The following is a 23,210-nucleotide window of genomic DNA, read 5'->3' as shown; positions in this document are numbered from 1 at the left end:
TTTCACCTAGAGACTCCATTTAAACTTTAAACAGTAGACACAAGTCTTGTGTATTGTCGTATTACTCCACGTTTTGATAGGTCATATAGTTTTTGATCAATCCCTGATCAATGACCATGATCATTTTTGGAGAAATGTTGAGATTATAATGGGTGTGTATTGCACAGAATGTTCATGTCAGAGTGGGAGAAGTTGTCTGAAAACGTCTGAAACTTTTCTCTTTCCACACTCCTCCTGGACACAATTTACACTCTACACACATGATTTTTTCCAAATTTGTAGACAAACTTGTTCCGTCTCTCACCATCTGCTCAAAATATCAGAGAGATTTACAGAATTTGAATTGTCAGCCTCTAAGTGCGGCCACGTCTGTCCCTGCTCCTCATTGACTCCAATACAAAGATTTTTTGAGAGAAGCAGAACGGACCCCTGTTTTAAACTCGCACATTTCTGCAAAATATTTACTGTAGAAACACCAAACTCGTATCAAATCGTTCAGGAAGTCCTTACAACGCTGATGGTCTGTGTTTTGTTCTGATAGGAGTTACCGTTTTGTCAGAATAAGCCTAAATGTGAGACCGGTGCAGAGGCAGAAAATCACTCTTTTTCTCCACGTTTCTGTCTGTCTCAGCCTGGGGGGGCCCCTATTGTCATGGTAACCACCTCAAGTTGCCGTGGTAACCTCTGAGCCTCAGGCCAGAGCTCGTTAAGGTTCATAAACAATGAGCCACACACACCAACACATACAGGTAACTTCATGTGATAAAAGTTAGATACACACACATTTTCTAGTTCTAGTTCTGGTTCTGGTCTCACCTGGGCTGAAGACTCTGTGGACCAGGTGTGGCAGCAGGTAGCGCAGCAGAGCAGTGACGTCGTGGGTGGCGGCCATCGTCTGCAGCGTGGGCCCCAGCGCCGGCATCGAACACAGTTTCTGGGCGGCTCTGCTCAGGAGGAGGAGGAGGAGGAGACACGGTCGGTCAGCTGACTACACTTCCCATCAGCCACCTGGTCGGTCACCATGACGACCGATGGAAGCTGGGACCTTTTTTTTTCTTTCTTTTTTTTGGAGTTTGGTTTCTTTTCTTTTTTACAACTTTATTAAAGGGATAGTTCACCCAAAATTGAAATTTCACTCATGATCTCCTCCCCCTCATGTGGACTAAGGGCTGGGAGAAGTTTCAGAGTCCTCCGTGGCTTCTCTGAGTTACAGGGGGTCTCGGCGTAGCAGTGCATGTCCATATGACGGTTGCAAATGGATACCAACTGTCTTCGTAACAAAAAGACACACCAAAAAACATCCAAATACCTCCATGCTGCTCGTCTGTAATGTCCCTCTTGTATTGAAGCCCCGAAATGAGAAATTGTCCCGAAAAAAATTAAATAAGTCTATATTTCAAGCTTTGTTTGTAACGTTAGCTCCTCTTCCCAGTTCGTCCAAATCTGACAAACCAGGAAGAGGAGCTTCGAGAATCTTCCGCTACAAAACGAGCTTGAAATATAGACTTATTTAATTCTTTTCGGGACAATTTCGCATTTGGGGGCTTCAATACAAGACGGACATTACATACCAGCAGCATGGAGGTATCTGGATGTTTTTTGGTGTGTCTTTTTGTTATGAAGACAGTTGGTATCCATTTGCAACTGTCATATGGACATGCACTGCTACGCCGAGACCCCCTGTAACTCAGAGAAGCCACGGAGGACTCTGAAACTTCTCCCAGCCCTTAGTCCACATGAGGGGGAGGAGATCATGAGTAAAGAAATTTCAATTTTGGGTGAACTATCCCTTCAAGAATTGTGCAAAACAATACAATTCAACACAGCAACAAAGATTACCGCCAGGGGGTTACATACATACATACATACATACATAAAGGCATGTTTTTACAGATTGCATTATAAAAAGATGTTGTAGAGAGCACACAGGTTCAAAGTCTTGATAGCTTTTGTGTTATTAGATTTTTCAATAGTTCATTCTTCATTCTTAAATGTAAGAAAAAAAGGATTTTGATTTGTGTATCTACATTTATGAATGTGCCATTTTGATAAAAGGATAATAAGATTAATGATGTAGTACTGACTAACTTTGGTAAATGGAAATCTATGGTTAAAACCGTAAGCTGGTTTTGCCGGTTTTGGTGGAATTGTACGGTTACGTTTCCATGGTTTTCAGTCGTTGTCATAGTTGCGGTAAACGCATCATGGATCTATTAACGCTGGCTTTTAACACGGATGTCAGTCTGTGTGATATCCACTGTTAAAAGCTGCTGTGATGATCCATGCCTTTTACACATTTTCATTGAAAAAAAAAGAAAAGAAATCCATGCATTTACCGCGACTATCGAAACCATGGAAACGTAAACATAAAATTCCACTGGAAGAACAAAACCGGCAAAACAGGCTACGTTTTAGACGTTCGGAAAAAGGTGGATAGGAAGGGAAATCAACTTACAGACATCTACCCAGAAACTGGTAGAAAAAGGGCAAGACCGAAACAAATGAAAGACATCTTCAGGGGATCCCAAACAAAAAGAGCAACTTGTATCTGTGACATTTTTAAAACGTTGTGAAAAGAAGACTACTGGGGAATAGGGATGTCACAATTACTTGTTTTCACAATTAATCGTGGTATTAAACGCCACAATTAATTTATCGTAAAGATTCCTAAATACCGTCACTTTCCAAAAAAACATTATAGGACGAATCGCCTTGTTGTTTACAACTACTTCCTGGTAGAAAACCAGCATTCGAACAATAGTGACGGACGAGAGTTTCTCTATATATCTACTTTTTCATGTCACTATATCACCGTTTAGACTAATCTGATGTTTGTAAAGTCTATAAAACCAATGACTGGACAAACATTACTATTTACGTGTGCACATTTTTGTAATTAGTCATGGTTATCATAGATTAGCTGGGCTAACGGTTAGCTACCTGTTTAACTTTAATAACTCAGTGACTCAATAAACGCTCCATGAAAAAATATTTTCTCCAGCGGATATCTGAGTTCCAACATGACTGAGCTAACTGGAGTAGTTTCATGTGGTGTCCCACAACGGGAGGGTTTTAACAGCTGACGTCCTGGTGTTAGCTTAGCTACCGCCGTTAGCTTAGATGCCGCCGTTAGCTTAGCTACCGTTAGCTGTCCCTGTCAGCTGAGCCACTGATGCTTTCTAGACACTGTGATTCCCCCAAAACTGAATAAATACAACACATAGCAACACAAAACACACACACAGAAATAGTAATGTTTCTTCAATCATTTCAGATTTGTCTAAACGGTGATAGGGCGTGAAAAATATGATATATAGCTAAACTCTCGTTCGTTACTATTGATCTCATTCAAATTACAGCTGGTTTTCTACCCGGAAGTAGAATGTAAACAACAAGGCGATTCGGTCTATATCTGAACCGTATCGGCAGATGTGGCGCCAAAGTAAAAGGTAAATGCACAGAAACTGGTCCATCAACCTAACGTAACATTGAATTGGTAGGAGTTTAAATGCTAGAGTGTCATTTGTATTTAAAAAAAGATTCAAATAAACTCAAACATTTGGTATAGATGACGATTAATGACTTGAATATTTCAAACACTTTTCCGGGGGGATTAATAATTGGTCATATTTTAATAGATTGTAATTGTATTTTGACTATATTTGATTTTGCACATTAATAGTGTAATTAATGCATTGTAATCGTGATAATCGTAAATACCGTGATTATTTCTCAGACAATAATCGTACCAAGAAAATCTATAATTGTGACATCCCTACTGGGGACCCACCTGGGCCCGGCGGCGCCGTCCCTCTGGCTCTGCAGCAGCACGGCGAGGCATCCCAGCCCGTCGGCGGCGAGCACCGGCGCCCGTAGCAACGAGCGGCTCAGCTGCAGCGCCAGACTGTCCACGAGCCCCGTCTCCAACGGCGACGCCACGGCCAGCTGGCTCACCACCATGTAGGACGCCGCCTTGTAGTCGGCCAGCGGAGACTTCAGGCCCTGAGGGCGGTAACCATGACGACACAGAGAGAGATATATCGTTAACGACGGAGGATAAAAACCACAACTGGAAACATTCTCTCAATGATTAGGAGGAGACGCTCTAAATATCTAACAACACAAACTACTAAACAAGTCATTCAAGCTCTGGTTTGGTCACATCTGGATTATTTTATTGTCCAGTTGTTTGGTCCAATCCCTCACTAGCCAACATCTTGAAGTTAATTCTAAAACCTTTTTAAAACTTTTTCAAGACCTTCTCAATATGTTTCAACACCTCACCGAAGAATAGCTGCTGCTGCTGCTGCTGCGTGGCTAAAGCTAATGGGGATCGAAATAAACTAAACTAAACTAAACTTAACTAAACTAAACTAAACTAAACTAAACTAAACTAAACTAAACTAAACCAAATTAAACTAAACTAAACTAAACTAAACCAAATTAAACTAAACTAAACTTAACTAAACTAAACTAAACTAAATACACAAAACTAAACTAAATACACTAAACTAAACTAAACTAAACTAAACTAAACTAAACTAAACTAAACTAAATACACTAAACTAAACTAAACTAAACTAAACTAAACTAAACTAAACTAAATACACTAAACTAAACTAAACTAAACTAAACTAAACTAAACTAAATACACTAAACTAAACTAAACTAAACTAAATACACTAAACTAAACTAAACTAAACTAAACTAAATACACTAAACTAAACTAAACTAAACTAAACTAAACTAAACTAAACTAAACTAAATACATTAAACTAAACTAAACTAAACTAAATACACTAAACTAAACTAAACTAAACTAAACTAAATACACTAAACTAAACTAAACTAAACTAAACTAAACTAAACTAAACTAAACTAAATACACTAAACTAAACTAAACTAAACTAAATACACTAAACTAAACTAAACTAAACTAAACTAAACTAAACTAAACTAAACTAAACTAAACTAAACTAAACGGTGGCGGCTGACGATCAATAATCAATAACCAGCTGGTCGGTGTCTCACCCTCTGGACGTACGGCAGCAGCTTCGCCACGATGACGTCGGACACGTTGTCCACGGCAACCAGAGCAGAGACGATGACGGACGCGTAGAAGGAGAAGATGAGTCTGAGCTGAGGAGGAGAGGAGGAGGAGGAGGAGGAGTAGGCCTGGGGGGGAGGAGGAGGGGAATGGAGGAGGAAAAGGAAAGAAGGAGGAGAAGGAGGAAGAGGAAGAGAAGGAGGAAGAGGATGGAAGAAGAAGAGGAAGAGGGAAAGAAAGGAAGAGGAGGAGGAAGTGGAAGGAAGAGGAGGAGGAAAAAGGAAGGAAGAGGAAGAAGAGGAAAGAAGAGGAGGAGGAAGAGGGAGGAAGAGGAGAAGGAAAAGGAAGGAAGAGGAGGAAGAGGAAAGAAGAGGAGGAGGAAGAGGAGAAAGAGGAGAAGGAAAAGGAAGAAGAGGAAAGAAGAGGAGGAGGAAGTGGGAGGAAGAGGAGAAGGAAAAGGAAGGAAGAGGAAGAAGAGGAAAGAAGAGGAGGAGGAAGAGGGAGGAAGAGGAGAAAGAGGAGAAGGAAAAGGAAGGAAGAGGAAGAAGAGGAAAGAAGAGGAGGAGGAAGAGGGAGGAAGAGGAGAAGGAAAAGGAAGGAAGAGGAGGAAGAGGAGGAGGAAGAGGAGAAAGAAGAGGAGGAGGAAGAGGGAGGAAGAGGAGAAGGAAAAGGATGGAAGAAGAGGAGGAGGAAGAGTGAGGAAGAGGAGAAGGAAAAGGAAGGAAGAGGAAGAAGAGGAAAGAAGAGGAGGAGGAAGAGGGAGGAAGAGGAGAAGGAAAAGGAAGGAAGAGGAAGAAGAGGAAAGAAGAGGAGGAGGAAGAGGGAGGAAGAGGAGAAGGAAAAGGAAGGAAGAGGAAGAAGAGGAAAGAAGAGGAGGAGGAAGAGGGAGGAAGAGGAGGAAGAAGAGGAGGAGGAAAGAAGAGGACATAAGGAGGAGGAAGAGGAGAAATCTGTGAGTTTAACCAATGTTTATTTGGGTCATGTGACCTTTGACCCCCAGGGTCCCGGTGGCAGCTGATTGGCTGCGGCCTCACCTGGACGGAGCTGGTCACCATGGAGCAGATGAAGTCCATGAAGCTCAGGTCTGAGTAGCAGTGGGTGACGAGGGTCCGTCTGGACAGAGGGACGCCGGGTTTCTAACAACGACACACCAGACATGAGACAGGGTGGAACATTCTCTAAAATAAAAACATAGAAATCATTTCTGAAAAATAAAAAAAAAGTTTAAAAGTTCCTAGAAAAAAAGTGGGAAATTTTCTCCCCCCCCAAAAAAAACAAGTTAAAAAAAAAAAAAGTTCTAGAAAATGTGGAAAATATTCTCAAAACAAAAAGTTTTTAAAAGATTCTGGAAAATGTGTAAAATTTTCTAAAATAAATAAATAAAAAATCATTTCTGGGGGGAAAAAAAGTAAAAAAAATCCTAGAAAAAAGTGGAAAATTTTCTAAAATAAATAAATAAAAAATAATTTCTGGAAAAAAATTAGGTTTAAAAAATTCCTACAAAAAAGTGTAAAATTTTCTCAAAAAAAAAAAGAAAAAAAAAGTTTTTAAAAAATTCTAGAAAATGTGTAAAATTTTCTAAAATAAATAAATAAAAATAATCTCTCAAAAAAAAGTTTAAAAATTTCTAGAAAAAAGTGGAAAATTCCCCCCCACCCCCCCCCAAAAAAAAACAAGTTTAAAAAAAAAAAATTCTAGAAAATGTGGAAAATTTTCTAAAATAAATAAATAAAAATAATCTCTCAAAAAAAAAGTTTAAAAATTTCTAGAAAAAAGTGGAAAATTTTCTACACCCCCCCAAAAAAAGTTTTTAAAAAATTCTAGAAAATGTGTAAACATTTTTTTTTTTTTAAATACATAAATAAAAAATGATTTCAGGGGAAAAAAAAAAAGTTTAAGAGTTCCTAGAAGAAAGTCGAACATTTTCTCAAAAAAAATTTTGAGAAAATTCTAGAAAATGTGGAAATTTTTCTAAAATAAATAAATAAAAATAATTTCTTAAAAAAAAAAAAGTTAAAAAAAGTCCTAGAAAAAAGTGGAACATTTTCTCAAAAAAAAAGTTTTGAAAAAAATTCGAGAAAATGTGTAAAATTTACTAAAATAAATGAATAAAAATAATTTCTTTAAAAATAAAAAGTTTAAAAATTCCTAGAAAAAAGTCGAACATTTTCTCAAAAAAAAAGTTTTGAAAAAAATTCTAGAAAATGTGTAAAATTTTTCTAAAATAAATGAATCAAACTAATCCTGACCTGCAGCCGGTGCAGCCAGTTCCACTTGTTGTTCTGGTCTCGGACGTCGAGCAGCTGCAGAACTCTGACGAACACGTTGGTGTCGTGATGCGGCAGCGCGCTCGCCATCAGGCTGTCGGCGTTGTAGCGGTGGGCGTGGAAGCTGCCGCAACGACCAACACACAACATCAGACACCGGGGAATCGAACATGTGTACATCGCAACAAAACATTAAAGGATCATTTCCGTTTTTTACAATCTGGACCTTATTTCTATCATAAAATCCGATCATTTCCTCCCCCAGATAACTTTGGTGTCATTACAAGTGGTTGTGATGAAATGAGCTCCAGCCGAGAGGCGCGTATATCCGTATAATGGAGTCTACAGGGTCTAAATAACACATTATCTGCAGAGAAACTCCTTCATTTCACCAATATTTAGTTCTGATAGGCTAGTGCTATTCCCCTCTGAGTCCGGGGTTAGCTGTTATCAACATCCGGGGTCTGTAGGTTGACCTACTGACCTCTGACCTGGATGATGTCATCTCTGAGCGCCGCGCGGCTCATTCTGATAATAATCATTCTGCTTCGGCATTCGGGTCCATTTTTATCTCAACTAGCCGGAGCTTTAGTGAGTCCAGGTTGAGGAGAGGAAGCCTGTGGAAGCTGAACTTCATCCAGCTGCTCATTTTGTTCTGACAAGTCAGAAACACGCAGAAGCGAACCGTAGCATTAGCGCTAGCAACAACCTGAACCGTTCATGATAGAGACGAGCTGTAAACTGCATCTGAATCACGGGATTCTCCGCTTTCCGACGGTCAATGAATGTTACATCTATGACGAGAAGGGACGGATACAGAAACAGATGCTAAACTGAGTAGCATCGACGCTAACAGAGCGTAGCATCGACGCTAACAGAGCGTAGCATCGATGCTAACCTGAACGTACACGCTTGCACATGTTTTACAAAATGTCAACAAAACATGACAACTTCTGAACCGTTTATGATAGAGACGAGCTGTAAAAAGCATCTGAATTGTGAGATTCTCTGCTTTCCGAGGGTCATTGAATGCTGCCTCTATGACAACAAGGAACCGTATAGGGTGTGTGTAATCACGTGGTACAGGAACAGATGCCAGAGTCACTGGCAAAAACTTTAAATGCAGTTTTCTCAGGTTTTAGAACAGAATAAGAGAGTAGGAGATCATAATTCAAATGGCCACATCTAGAAAACCATCAAATGTAGCTGTGACTCTGACTAGGGAATCATTTTAAAGCTTATTTTCTAATCTTTCCATTGATACCAAAATCTCAACTTTGAAATTTGGGTCACTGTGACTCATTTTGATGGATCGGGTCACAAATATTGGTGAAATTAACGAGTTTTGCGGCGGATAATGTGTTATTTAGAGGCTGCATTGCGCTGCCCCGTGTTCTCGCATTATACGGATATACGCGCCGCTCCACTGGGGCTAATTTAGTCAAAACGACTCCAAATAACACCAAAGTTATCTGGGGGAGTAAAATGATCGGATTTTATGCTAGAAATAAGGTCCAGTTTGTAAAAAACAGCAATGATCCTTTAACCCGTGCCGAGCGGCGGCGTCGTACCGGTGAACCAGCCACTCGATGCACTTGTGCGCCGGTTTGAGCAGGAAGTAGGGCGACAGGCGGGTGAGGAAGAGCGCGATGCCGGCGTCGAGCCGCTCGTTGACGTCTCGGGACTGGACGCTTCGCTCCAGCGTCAGCGCCGCCGGGCTGAACAGCGTGTCCTGGAACTCCTGGAACGCCGGTTCGATTCCCAGCAGCTCCTCCAGCCCCGTGCAGCCTGGAAGAGAGGGGAGGAGGTGAGTTTAGAGTTTAGAGTTTATTTATTTAGCACACATTTAAATTCAATGGTGCACGGAGGGAACAAAGCCGGTTGGCTCGTACATAAGTTCCACCTCTTTAACAAATTACAACAAGACACATTTCTATGGCTAACAAATAAACATAGAAAAAAAAGAGATAAAGTGCAACATAATCAACGTTATATGAGCAAAATGAACAGAAATGAGAAAAAAATAAAGAGATAAAGTGCAAAGTGATTCAGTAACAAATAGAGACAATAGAGATAAGGTACAAAAAATTAATTAATTGAACTCATAAAGAGACAAAGTGAGGATGTGGGATATGGAGAGAGCGAAAGAGAGAGAGGAAAGAGCGGGAAATTCAAGAGAAGTTGAGATGTATTTTTAACTGTTTTTTAAAATGTGAAATTGTGAATAAGAAGAAATGGATCTTAATGAAGGAGGTAGTAGGACCTCTGTAAGTCAAATTAAACTGATGGTGTGATGTGCAGGTGAAGGGTAAATATAGAGTAAGATTATTACTCAGGGATGCAAACGGGTCAGGACCAAAAAAGAGAGGAATTCCCCGGGGGGGGGGGGGGTGCTCACCATTAACAAATCACGGAAAAGTCAATTTCCAGTAGTTCAACCCCAACCAAGTATTGATTGATTATAGATGGACATAGTTTTCAGAAGGCCAACATTTCTATATTAAAAATGCTTTAAAAAAAAAAATTCCTTAGCAATATTTCCATTTTGGAGATACTGATTTTAGGTCTTCACTGAATGTTAGTCATAATTATTACTATTAAAATAAACTGAATAAATAAAGACATGGGATGTTTCATTCAGTGTGTAATGGACATATAGGCCTCTATAATGTGTTAGTTTCACTTTAATTGAACACATTCTACATCGCGGAGGCGACGTCTTTCCACTCAGGGCTTCACCTCTGAAACGGGGCAGAGCTCCGTGGAAACACCTGCCTGACACAGCAACGTAGAGAACCGTGCATGTCCGCGGCGCACAGCTCCACATGCACGGGGGGAAAACGGCGTCGCCGTCGCACCGACTGCACGCGGATACGCGCCGCTTTAATGAGCGCGCATGTCGCGTCTACATTGGAGGTCGGCTGTTATCAGTATAATCAGAGACCATGAATGAGTTCGCCTCAGTTTCACGTGATTGTCACTGTCAGCCTGTTAGAAAAACATTTTACTGACCCCAGCTGAGACACTGAGACCCCCCCCCCTCTCCCCAAAACAAAAACTCTTCGGATCTGAACGATTCACACAAGTCACCTAATTGGTCATGAAAAAAGCGAGTTTCGCTTTTCGGCGCGCTGTTTGCATCCATGATTACTGTGTCTAATACGGTGAGAATGGACATTATTAGAGAAGGTATAAATACATTTTGAAAAGTGATAGGGAGATGTTGGTTCCTGTAAATAAACTTACAAATCTGATAGTTATTCAGTTTGTGAATTGGTAGAAGAGAATACTTAGTGAATAGTGGTGCTGACGGAGCAGATCTATTTGAATGTGAGATGAATCTTATGAATCTCTTCTGAATAGAACATCATTTCTTGAGATGTGTAGGGGATAACAAGTACACTGGACTTTTACTCTCTGTGGATTGGACCACTCTGTGACTCTGTGACTTTGTGACTTTGTGACTTTGTGACATGCCAGGCTACAAGATGAGACTGTTGTTCACTCATGACGGACTAATATGGACACATGTGCAGACACACACGTAATCTGTATGTACTGTCTAGAGCTAGACTGCAGCTCTGTAAACTACCTACTGCTGGAACATGTTATGTCAAAATGTAAAAAGCAAAAGAAAAGAAAATATCACGATAAAGATTTTATTCTGTGGGTAATAGGGGTGGGAGAAAAAATTGATTCAAATAAATATCGCGATATCTTTTTTATAATTTTTTTTTTTTTTTAATGTTTTTAAATATTGTGCAATGTGCATTTGTTCGCCTTTTTTACATACAGAGAGTCCAGGTTTTGAAAAGGGTTTAAGTTCACTTCATAATGGAGTATGTTAATTTCTAGGCTCCTACAGTGTTTGTGTGCAGATAAATGTTAAAAATGCTAAAGACTAAAAATCATAGAGAGAATCGGCAACATCGTAGAATCACAATTTAAATCAAATCGCCATCCAAAAAATAGTAAAAGAATCGAATCGGGAGAAAAGCGTATCGTCCCAGCCCTAATGTGCAGACACACACATAATCTGTATGTAGCCTACTGTCTAGAGCTAGACTTCAGCTCTGTATACTACCTACTGCTGGAACATGTTGTCAAAATGTAAAAAGCAAAAGAAAAGAAAAGATTATGATAAAGATTTTTATTCTGTGGGTATGTTATGTTATGTTATGTTTATTTATTTGATATGGACATCACAAATACATTTAGACTGTTCCAGTGGACAGACCAGATGCTTTGCTTGAGTGTGTTTAGCACAAGTGCTAATTTTCAACTAACGGGGGCGGGACTAGAGAAGCTTTCCCTTTCGGCCATGTGTAGGGCTGGGCGATACGGCGATATTAGATGGTGAAGGATTAGAGCGTGTAGACGATCTGCCAAAGTGCAGAGATCGTAGGATCGTCTGGGGCTCATTCTATAAACTGCAGTTCTATGCTGCAAAGCGCAAAGAAAGGACATTTACAAAGTTTATCTAAAAGAGATAACCACAGTTACTTTAGTTTGTATTTTTATTTGACCCTTTTCAATCAGCTATTTAGTGTTTTGATACTTAAAATCCTGTTAAAATGACTGTGTTGAATAAAACAAACATTAATGTCTTCATTAATATTTTACTTTCATGTTTATTGAAAGCTCCCTTTTATGTTGCAAGAGTGGCTTTATCAGAGTGTTGTTACCTTTTACTATGTTTACGTTGTTTGCACATGTTGGCAAAACTGCAACTATTTAGATTAAAATCTGTTCAGAAAGGTTCTTTGGCCTAAATTGTCTGTTTTTCTTTTTTCAATTTAAGATGGTGATGAAATCGAAATCGTGACTTCATTTAAAAAAAATTGCGATATGATATTTTTGCCATATCGCCCACCCCTTTCAGCCATGTGTATTGTATTATTGTAACTAAGATGAAGTGTGATGATGATGATGATTTAATTGACATGCCCGAAATAAACAAATAAACCAATAATAATGATGGGATGTGCAGCGGCGGCGTGCGGAGTGGGCGGAGCCTCACCGAGGGCGTAGAAGCTGCTGCGGTCCATCGTCGCCGCATCTTTGGGGTCGAACAGCAGCGAGGCGACGTCACGGCGACCGAGCAGCGCCGCGTCGCTCTGAGGCAGCGACAGCCGCTTCAGCTGATGAGCCAACGACGTCATGGCAACGGATTCTAGATCTGAAACACACACACACACAGAGAGACACACAGGACCACTTCACTGACCGTCCGTAAAACAGAAGACTCACTGATACTGATCATAGAGATGAATCGATGAATCACCTTGACGATAAGATTCACTTGATTTCCAGACTTTCTCTTTGATAGAAAGTGAATATTTTAGGTTTCAAACATAAAATTAAATATTAATTGCTCACTAAAACATAATAATTAAAAGCATCATCAGGTCAGGTGAGTCTGATAAACAGGAAGTTTGTTTTACACAGAGTTTAACAGCAGAAACTGTGTCACAAACAAGATGAAGGAAGTTTATTAGAAGATTATACATTTATATATTGATCCTGTTAATCAGATTATCTCCAGATTTAAAGATGTTAATGTGAACAGCTCTTTCTGTGAACAGGAGGAGGAAAACATGTGTTATCTTTTCTATGAATGTTGCTATGTCTTCTTGTTTTGGGTAGAACTTGAACAGATGTTTGAAACCTGAACAGACACAAAGCTGAAACTGTTTTTGTTGCTACATTAACAAATGTAAACGGAGCCAAATAAACCAAGTTTTTTATGAATTCAACATAAAAATCCACGATTAGGCTTCATGCAAACACTGCTCAGTATATAGCTACAGCTTCAAAACGATGAGTTTCTCTGGTTTTACTATTTATAGATATCTATTTGAGTAGAATGAACATTTTTGTTTTATTCTATAAACTGCTGACAACATTTCTCCCATTAGAAATATTGTCATTTATTGGCAGAAAATGACAACTAGCTAGTCGAAATAACAAAACATATTCAGTCTTCTCAGACCTTTAATATGTATAATGAAGGAAAACGTGTTCATATTCATTTCTAAGCAACACAAAATGAATATTTTAACATTTTTGTGGGATAATGTCACTGTTTAATCCCAGCAGTGGTTTTTATAATCTTCCTATAAAAAAATCAGATGTAATTCAGGTAGAATGAGTAGAATGAGTTGTGTTTGTATGGGTGTTAAAACAAACAGGAATGAAATGTGCCATACATGTACAGATACTTTTTAAGAAACATTTGAGAAAAAGGTCTCTTATCTTTTTTCCGTGGCTGTAGTAGCTATAAAAACTCTGGACTATTACAAACTAACTAACTACTATAAACCACAGTGACTGTGTTTCAGGTTTAACATGATGCTGCGGTTCAAGGATTAAACTGCTTGTGGATTATAGATGATATATCATATTATAGATGATAGATTATAGATGATAGATTATATATCATATTATAGATGATAGGTGATAGATTATAGGTGCTAACCCGCTGTATTGACCAGTGAAACCAGCAGCAGCAGCAGCATGATGCCGGTGTGTTGGTGTGTTGGTGTGTTAGCTGCTCCGCTACATGATTAAAGATCATTAATAATATAAAAGTTAAAACTCAACAGTCTGCAGGTCCCTGAACTCATCACGACAGATACACATCAACAATAATAACAACAATAAAACAACACGGACACACAACTGAAGAGAAAAGTTGAATAAAACTCACGTGTTTCTGTTTCTGTGTTGAGTCGATAAACACGTTGTTGTCGCTCGTGGATGAAGCGACCTCGTTCGTGGACGAGTGACGTCACTTCTGCGTCCGGGTCGCCGTGACGTCACAGACACAAACATCCGGTTCACTTCCGCTCCCCGTCCGTTGGGTTTTTTTGTTTTTGTTTTTTTAGATTTATTATTTTTTATTTTATTTAGAAGAAAGAAAAAGACAAAACCAAAACCATAAAATATAAAGTTCATTTGCAAAAGCAGATAAGTGCCATTTTGAAAAAAAATGAGCTGAGGCTTTGTAATTATTCTTTGCATAGTGTTGTTTTCAATAAAATTTTATTTTTTTTGAGATATGTCTGTTTTGTTACATCTCAAAGTCACTCAACTTTGGTTTGACTGATATCACCTTATGGAAATTAAAAATTAAAAATGAAGATTCTAGAATTTTTTAAAAACGGAGTTATCTACTTTCACAAATGAACTCTTCATATATACATTTATTTACACAACTGAATTGAAAACACTGTTTGTTTGTTTTTTAAATAATTACACAGAGGATTTTAATGATTTGTAGGCTAAATGTCCAATGTTTTATTGTTTGAATGTAGCAGCGGATTTCTACTTTAGGTTTCTGAATTTTTTGGTGTTTTTGAGGACCATTTACATTTTTGAATGTAGTATTATTTCACATATAAAATTAAAAGATTAAACTATTTTTTTTTTCCTCTTGCTCTTACAACCTTTGGATGAAGCTGAAGAGACGAAATGGGACAGATACTGCTCGATACAACTGATTATTTAAAGGTTTTCATTTACACTGTAAAACATTTTAGTAAAGTAAAAAATAAAAAAAGCTCATTTTAAAACTATTCTGTTGAAATGCTTCTTTTTTTTTTTTTAAACCACAAATATCTCTGTGTCTCTATCTCCCTTTGGTTTCTGTGATGTGATTCAATACGTTTAACAGATAATTCAAATAGTTGTGCTAAAGTATCTGCTTGTGTAACCATGGTAACAACTTGGTGTCACCAGTGTCGACAGTGGGAGGAGACTTCAGCAGGTTCTGTGCTGTGTTCTTCTGTTCAATCCAAACTTTGTTCACACATTAAATATGGTTTAGATTTTACATCAAATCATCTTTTATCTTTGTAGCTGAAGAGGAACGATGTAAATATCAAGACACGTGGTTGTTATGACGACTGGGACTGAACACTACAATACAGGAAACACAAGACGAGCTGCGGCTTCAGCGAGAGGACGACAAACAGAGAATCATCTTTACATCTTTATTCTGCTACATCAGATCAGACACGTACAAAAAACACAAAAATATGCACATTAGGTAAAAAACAAAACACAGTGTTCAGTCAGAATCTGTAATAAAACCGACAGTTGAAGCAAAGTTGTTGCTTTGACTCCAGAATAACAATATTAATAAAAGGCACCTGAGCTGAAGTTTTATTTGTAAAGGCCCGTCTCTTCTTGTTGTGTTCAAGGACCGTCCGGTTTGTGAACTTGTAAAGTTCTGAGCATTAAATAAAGTGGTTCGACTGAAAAGTTAAATAAATAAATCTGAGCACAGACTTTAAAGGAATTGTTCATCATCTACTCAAACCTTAAAACAGAAACATGAGACACTAACGGATAAAAAGAAAAGATGCTAAAACTTGACAAACCGACGACAGAAACAACAACACTGATAAAAACATGGCCGTCGGCCTGAGCCGCCGTCAGAAGGCGAGTTATCGGCGGCTCAGACGGATCGATAATAAATAAAGGAGGCACAGTTAGCAGCAAGTGGCCGAGGCCGGACCGAGACGCCGTCGTGGGGTCAGTTTGGCGGCGGCGGCGGCGGCGTCCCGTGGACCCTGAAGCGGTACATGCAGGTGTACTCCGGGTGGCCCCAGTTGGACAAAACCTGCACCTCGATGATCTGGAAGGTCTGGTCGTTCTCCTCCTGTCAGCACACAAGAGGAAGAAGAAGAGGAAGAGGAGGTTTTACATTCTGAATAAAACCGTGAAAGACTCAAAGGGATAGTATCATTTTTTTAAAGTGGGGTTGTATGATCTACAAATAGCCCCTAAGTACTTTAATTGCAGTAGAAGACTCTCTGCACTCCTCCCGTTAGCAACGCCAGCCCATAATAGCCCTGCCCAGAGATTTACAACATACAGTGTTGTGAACAGACCCAAAGAAACGGCCTATTTTCACGGCCTAAAAGAGGTTTTACCTGAAAAAAAATACACAGTGCCATTGTTCACTATAATATAATTTTTTCCAGCCCTTCAAAGTGCAGGAAAAACACAGTTTTTATTTGGACCTAACCAACTGCTGATCGGCGGGCGCTAACCCTGGGCGGAGGGATACGTGAGTTGGTTAGGTCCAAATAAAAACTGTGTTTTTCCTGCACTTTGAAGGGCTGGAAAAAATTATATTATAGCGAACAATGGAACTGTGTATTTATTTTCAGGTAAAACCTCTTTTAGGCCGTGAAAATAGGCCGTTTCTTTGGGTCCATTCACAACACTGTATGTTGTAAATCTCTAGGCAGGGCTATTATGGGCTGGCGTTGCTAACGGGAGGAGTGCAGAGAGTCTTCTACTGCATTTGGAGATCATACAACCACACTTTAAAAAAATGCTACTATCCCTTTAAAAGTCATTTAACTGGTAAATTATGCAGTTATGGTAAATATGTTTCTGCAAAATAATTAATAATTTGAATATTGAATGTGTTTTTTTCATCGTATCTCATCATATTCACTTAAACCAGTTTATTATTACATCCTGTGTCCATTAAAGGGCATTCCAACCAAATCTGTTATGTAACATTTGTAACACACAGTTGAAGTTTTATACTGAGTTGGTAAAACTGTGATCCGTTGCTCCACTACTTGTAATATTTCCATTTCCCTTCTTGATCAGTGAACGGCACCAAGTGGTCTATGGATCGATTGATTAAAAAAAAAAAGTTGTTGTGCAATGTGGGAACACGTAGTCACCGCTCCAGCTGCATAAACGGGTGATTAAAAAAACTTGTATATATTAAAACTTGTATATTTGGAGCTGCAGCTCTACGTCGCACATCAACAACAAAATAGTTTGTCTTATCAACACGTTTACGACCGCGAACGTCACGACGCAAAACGTTAATCTGCGTCGTTGTGGAAGGAACACGTTGGAGCATCAGTTTCCTCCTTCGAATGTTCTCATTTTGAAAATAATTTGAATTCTGTTGGAATAGCTGTTTCCAGTGACGGATGTAAACTGTGCTGCAGCAGTGAAGACTAGAGTTCTCAACGGGCCTGAAAATTACAACCCGAACCGACCCAGCACGTGGGTTATTAGGCGCGGACTCGACGGAGCCCGACACACCAGTATTAATTATCTACCCGAACCCGGCCCGGCCCGGCCCGGAAAAAAAAGAAAAGAAAAAAAGCGGTGTGCTTTCTTTGCAGCGGAAGGTGCCGCTGCCGGTGACGCAGCATCGTCTTCTGCCTCACGTCATCTGGCCCCTCCAGTACCGGCCCGCTAACGTCCTGCTGTAGGCTACACTTGCCCTTTAATCAGCAGGCGCAATTGATTACATTTCTGCCGCGGGAATGGTGCGTCTTTGTGGAGATTTATCCACCAACCAGTGCGCGTGCTGTTGACGCACAGCTCCAGCTGTCGAGTCGGCACATGCCTATCGTCGGTGATGTTTCAGTGGTTCTGCCCACAGCAGCACAGGATGCAGAGTGGGAGATTTGTCTGAGACTCACACGTGAACAAACAACAATTTACACCAGAAATGTGTTTTATGAGAGAGAAAAAAGGAAGCCCGAGGTCCGACCCGACTCGAGTCACTTTCACATTTTTTCGACCTGAACCCGGCCCGAACCCGCGGGTCCAGTCGGGTTTGTCGGGCTGGTCCGACCCGTTGAGAACTCTAGTGAAGACTCACGGTGACGGCGAACGTCTGCAGAGCTTCTCCGTCCTCGTCGTAGGAGTAGGAGCCGAGCAGCTTCCCGCTCACCTGACCTTCATCCTCCAGACCCTGAAACAAAACAAAACAAAACAAAACAAAACAAAAACAGAAACATGCTTCACGTTAGAAACAGAAGAAAACGTCCAGATGTAAAAGACGTTCAGATGTTTCCGGGCGGCGGCGGCGTCTCGTCTTACGTAGACGTCGAAGCGTCGGGGAGCGCTGCGCAGCGTCCCGCTGGGCGCCAGCGCCTTGGGAATGTGCTCCAGGGAGAAGGAGGAGGGGACGATCGTCATGGAGAGACGGATCACCAGGAAACCCGTGGAGCCTCGGAACGCCCAGCAGTTCCCTGGGTGGACGTCCGGCTGCAGGACGGAGAGGACGGAGACACAGTGACCGTTAACTAATGAGGGAGGTGAAGACTCACATGTATCGTGTTTTGTTATTTTTCATCTTTTGATAGTTTTGTTGTATAGCACAGTGGTTCTCAACTGGTGGGGTGGGACCCGTTCTGGATGGGTCACGGACAGCTGGTCAAAAAAGTAAATAATATTTAATGCACATCTGATGTTGGACATGTCTTTTATTTTGAAAAATAAATTATATATTATACAATTATATATTATATTTCAATATATACTTATATTGAAAGGCACGAGACACGTGAACACATGCAGTTGTAATGCTCCTCCTCACTTTCTGATTATTTGCTCCATTTGCTCTGAATGCAAAGATCTCAGTTTCTTATTAATGTGGCCTGATGCAGTGAATCTGGTTTTGTTTTGTTGGTCTCCATTTTGTGCAGTTTGATATTTTTTTATTCACTTTCGTACATGCAGTTGTCATGGTAACTCCTCAGTTTCATTCATGTGCTCTGAAATGCACTTTGCTCAATAAAGAGCAAAATGAGTTTTTAAAGGCTTTAAAAAAAAAATCTTGGTTTGAATTCTATAAAAGTGGGTCGCGACTTAAAGACCATGAGACAATGTGGAGCCCAGAGTGACACTAGTTGAACCCCTGGTATAGCACACTAATTATTTGCAATAGTTGTGGTTATTTGTACGTTTTTTATATTAATTTTTGAATTCAATTTTTTTTTTCTTTTCGTGTCATGCCACCACTGTGTTCCATCCCATATGGGATTACAAGACACTTTTAATGACAAATACAAAAAAAAAAAAACTAGACAATCCTTCCTGTTGGTGTTACCTGCCACACAGGTGAGACACATAAATAAACAGTTAAAGATTACTTTCAGTATTCAACTATATGTTGCTCTTTGTCTCGTTGCCCAAGCCTTTTCAAGAAATAAAGAAAATGCAAATATATTCAACTGAAAAAGATGTTTTAGCTTCTATATGTAAAAACTTAAAATATTGTTAAAGGGATAGTTCAACATTTTGGCAAATTGGCCCATTGCCATAATCGCTATAGTCATAGCAGTAGGTTCGTTACCTTTATTTGTTGGTGTAAGCTATTTTTAGAACGGAGGAGCGGAGCGGCAGGCGGCTCAGAGCTATGCTACGGAGGCTAAGGGAATTTCTTGGTTTTCCTCATCAAACTCATCAAATACACAACCCAACAACTCCAAAAGGCTGTCGTGGACAAGTTGTGAGCTGCACATTCACCACGCTATGAGATAATAACGGAACGTTACGAAACGGAGCCTTTTTAGAGGTAAATTCATGCAAAACCGCTGATGCGCGTTGCCTTCAGGGACAGTTTTTCAGCAAGCAGACTCTGTATTTACCCTGTATTTACCTCGAAAACGGCTCCATTTCGTAACGTTCCATTATTATCTCATAGCGTGGTGATTGTGCAGGTCACAACTTGTCCACAATAGCGTTTTGGAGTTTTGGGATTTTGTATTTGATGAGTTTAATGAGGGAAACCAAGAAATTCCTTTAGCCTCCATAGCGTAGCTCTGAGCAGCCTGCCGCTCCGCTCCTCCATTCTAAAAATAGCTTACACCAACAAATAAAGGTAACGAACCTACTGCTATGACTATAGCGATTATGGCAATGGGCCAATTTGCCAAAATGTTGAACTATCCCTTTAAAAAAACAAAAAAACAAATGGAGGAGATGACACATTTTAAAATAAAAATAAATATGTAAAAACACAAACTGTCCCACATGAGGCAGGTTGTGTGTGTGTGTGTGTGTGTTACCTGGATGACGACCCGAGGAGACTGAGAGAAATACCAGAGAGGAACTCCGAACAGACTGAGCAGCGCCGCCTTCGTCTCGTACGTCTCCGAGCAGCGAGTGCTCAGGACGCTGCCGCCTGCGGGACCAAGACCAGAGCAACATCAGTCAACACTTCTACAGGTTTTCAACCCTGAACTACAGTTAATGTGCAGAGCAACGAGACAGGGAGTAACAACAACAACAACAACAACAACAACAGCCTGGCCCTTGAACACAAACAGACTGAGCTTCTCTCCGACCTCCAGACTCCAGGGCGAAGTCGGCGCGGCCGGTCCGGTCCTCGGAGAAGATCCGCAGAGCGTCGCTCACCATCAGCTGGACGTCCTGAGGAGACGAGGGACACACTCGTTACACACACACACACACACACACACATATACTATATACATATATAAAACAAAACATTTTAACACAAATAATGAGAAATAGAGAATTTTAAAAATGAAAAAAGAAAATTTGCAAAGGGTATTTTCTCTCTTTTTTTCCCCCACAGTGTGTGTCGAATGGTCGTATAGAGACTTGAGTCTCAAAGAATCAGACTTTTCTGTTAATGATTTGATAATTCAGGCTTCAAGGGGTTAAAGGACAATTCCAGTCAAATCAACCTGGGGCTCTAGTTTCTAATATTTTAGCTCTAACAGAATGAATGTTTAGATTTTCTTTTTAATCTGTTCCGTCTGTCTGTTTCTGCATCACCACAGCAGCGTTTATAACGGGAGCAGACGGATGTTAGGCTGTTTACATCCCATAAAAACAGACAACGTCAGATGTCTTCAAACAGACATCAAGGGGTTTGTTCACGTCAACGTGTTTGTCGGAGCTGGAATAGAGTCAAACAGGAGCAAACTGGCATTTTAAGTCTTAAAACTGCCTTTAAATGCCAGTTTTAAGTCTTCAAACTGGCATTTAAAGGGTTAAAATTCTGAAAATGATTGAATGTTAGGTAGTTTTGAGCAGAGCTGACGTTGTTTAAGAGATTTATGGGAAAAAAAAGCAGAACAAAATATTGATATGATGATTTTATAGCAGTTCTTTTGTGCGTCCATTTTTGGACACGAGGGAACCACGAGGTTAAAGGGACAACAAGGAGTTTTGTTAAAGCAAAGTGTTTCCACTACATTTATGAGCCTCCGCACCGTGAAATTCTTTGACCGGGTCAAGACAGACTCATGTTTTCATTCATCAAGAATTAAAGTCAGAGGTTGGAAGACGATCACATACCGTCGTAGTTCCCACCATAAACGGAGATTCATACGGCGGCGTTATTCTCATGACTCGCCACGAAACCCAAAGTAAAGAAACGCTGGTCGGCTCGCCCAGCATTTCCACCACCACTAATAATAACAAAATAACCATAGAGACAAAACCATAGATTTATCTAAAATGGACCATTAACAAGTGGTAACGGAGATTCATCCACATTAACATGAGACTTTTTATAACCAGATAGAAACTCCTCGTTGTCCCTTTTTGTCTTCAAACTGGCATTTAAAGGCTTAAAATTCTGAAAATTATGTAATTGTTTGGTAGTTTTGAGCAGAGCTGAAGTGGTTTAAGAGATTTATGGGGGGGGGGGGGAGCAGAAAAAAATATCGATATGATGATTTTATAGCAGTTTTTTTGGACACGAGGTTAACTGTCATAGTGACATCACAACCAGGGGTCAAAGATCAAACTGTGACGTCACCTCCGGGGTCAGTGCAGCTCCGCTCGTGTCCCGGACCGGCCGTCTGACCGGCTGCTTCCTCTGCTGCTGCTCCAGCTGCTGCTCCAGCTGCTGCTCCAGCTGCTGCTCCAGATGTTTCTCCAGATGTTTCTCCAGCTGCTGACTGAGGTTGTTGAGGACCCGGAGCTCCAGCGAGGCCAGCGCCGCCTGCAGCTCGGCCTGGCTGACGTAGCGCTGCGACAGCCACTGCAGCAGCGACTCTGACTCTGGGACGCCGAGGTCGAGGTCGCCGCTGCTCGCCACCGCCAGCTGGTTCCCGTAGAGCAGAGCCTGGACCTGCTCCCGCACCTGAACCAGGACCTGAGACCAGGACACGAGGGACAAGAAGCTCCGGTCACAACTTAACGTCTGTGGTGGTAAATACAGAGACTGTTGATGAAAAACTGTCCCTGAAGGCAACGTGCATCAGTGGTTTTGCATGAATTTCCCTCTAAAACAACTCTGTGTGGTAACGTTGTGTTATTATCTCATAGCGTGGTGAATGTGCAGCTCACAACTTGTCCACCAGAGCGTTGTGGAGTTGTTGGATTGTGTATTTGATGAGTTTGATGATGAGGGAAACCAAGAAATCCCATAATGAGCCTCCGTAGCGTAGCTCTGAGCAGCTCACGGCTCTGCTCCACCGTTCTAAAAACAGCTTGCACCGACAATTAAAGGTAACAAACCTACTGCTATGACTATAGGGGTTATGGCAATGGGCCAGTTTGACAAAATGTTGAACTATCCCTTTAAAAATATCAGTTTGGTTCCTTAGTTTGAATGTAATTCTCTCCATAACATCTTATGTCATGTCATGTCACGTTGCATGTTTTGTGCCCAGCCGCCACATATGTGTTTGCTACTAAAAGAAAAGAAATAAAAAGTAAATAATAAAAAAAGAGAAGCGTCGTCTTCTCTCTAAGGCTGTCTTTACACTGCAGGCCTTGATGCCCAATTCTGATTTGTTGCCTATATCCGATTTTTCTGACTGTCTATTTACATGTTCTATCAGAAGTGACCCAGATCTGATATCTGCATTTACACCTGCTGTGCTGCATGAAACAACCCGCCGGAAATAAACTAGTGATTTCAGGAGATTGTCATGTAATAATATAATAATATTTTTAAACAAAGGTGAGTCTGGTGTTCAGAGTTTATGTCCAACACGTCACTACAAAGTGAACGTTACAAAATAACGTTAGTGAAGTGGCTGCGTGGAGCGGAGCTGCTGTGAGATGAGCAGCTGACAGCGATGGTGACGTTGTGCCACCGTTTGATCCTCTGTCGCTCACGTAGTGAGGACGGG

At 40.5% G+C, this 23,210-nt stretch overlaps 2 protein-coding genes across 2 annotated transcripts in view; both read right to left on the bottom strand.

Moving 5' to 3' along the window:
- Positions 1 to 12,619, bottom strand: part of heatr1 (HEAT repeat containing 1) — a 66,304-nt gene extending 53,685 nt beyond the window's left edge. Inside the window, exons 1-8 of the mRNA XM_085761315.1 lie at positions 12,599 to 12,619; positions 12,335 to 12,493; positions 8,886 to 9,102; positions 7,297 to 7,438; positions 6,082 to 6,183; positions 5,032 to 5,175; positions 3,791 to 4,002; positions 817 to 944 (exon numbers count right to left, since the gene is read on the bottom strand). Of these exons, the coding sequence (XP_085617441.1) occupies positions 817 to 944; positions 3,791 to 4,002; positions 5,032 to 5,175; positions 6,082 to 6,183; positions 7,297 to 7,438; positions 8,886 to 9,102; positions 12,335 to 12,476 (1,087 nt within the window). The 5' untranslated portion in view covers positions 12,477 to 12,493; positions 12,599 to 12,619. The remainder of the gene's footprint in view (positions 1 to 816; positions 945 to 3,790; positions 4,003 to 5,031; positions 5,176 to 6,081; positions 6,184 to 7,296; positions 7,439 to 8,885; positions 9,103 to 12,334; positions 12,494 to 12,598) is intronic.
- A 2,754-nt stretch (positions 12,620 to 15,373) lies between these two features.
- Positions 15,374 to 23,210, bottom strand: part of LOC146967091 (uncharacterized) — a 33,585-nt gene continuing 25,748 nt past the window's right edge. Inside the window, exons 17-22 of the mRNA XM_085762169.1 lie at positions 21,887 to 22,225; positions 20,439 to 20,523; positions 20,160 to 20,275; positions 18,187 to 18,354; positions 17,966 to 18,058; positions 15,374 to 15,979 (exon numbers count right to left, since the gene is read on the bottom strand). Of these exons, the coding sequence (XP_085618295.1) occupies positions 15,854 to 15,979; positions 17,966 to 18,058; positions 18,187 to 18,354; positions 20,160 to 20,275; positions 20,439 to 20,523; positions 21,887 to 22,225 (927 nt within the window). The 3' untranslated portion in view covers positions 15,374 to 15,853. The remainder of the gene's footprint in view (positions 15,980 to 17,965; positions 18,059 to 18,186; positions 18,355 to 20,159; positions 20,276 to 20,438; positions 20,524 to 21,886; positions 22,226 to 23,210) is intronic.

This window comes from Trachurus japonicus, chromosome 19 (assembly GCF_045865225.1).
Source record: "Trachurus japonicus isolate A0001 chromosome 19, Traja_1.0".
NCBI classification, from domain to species: Eukaryota; Metazoa; Chordata; class Actinopteri; order Carangiformes; family Carangidae; genus Trachurus; species Trachurus japonicus.
This window is presented reverse-complemented; position numbering and strand designations above follow the sequence as displayed.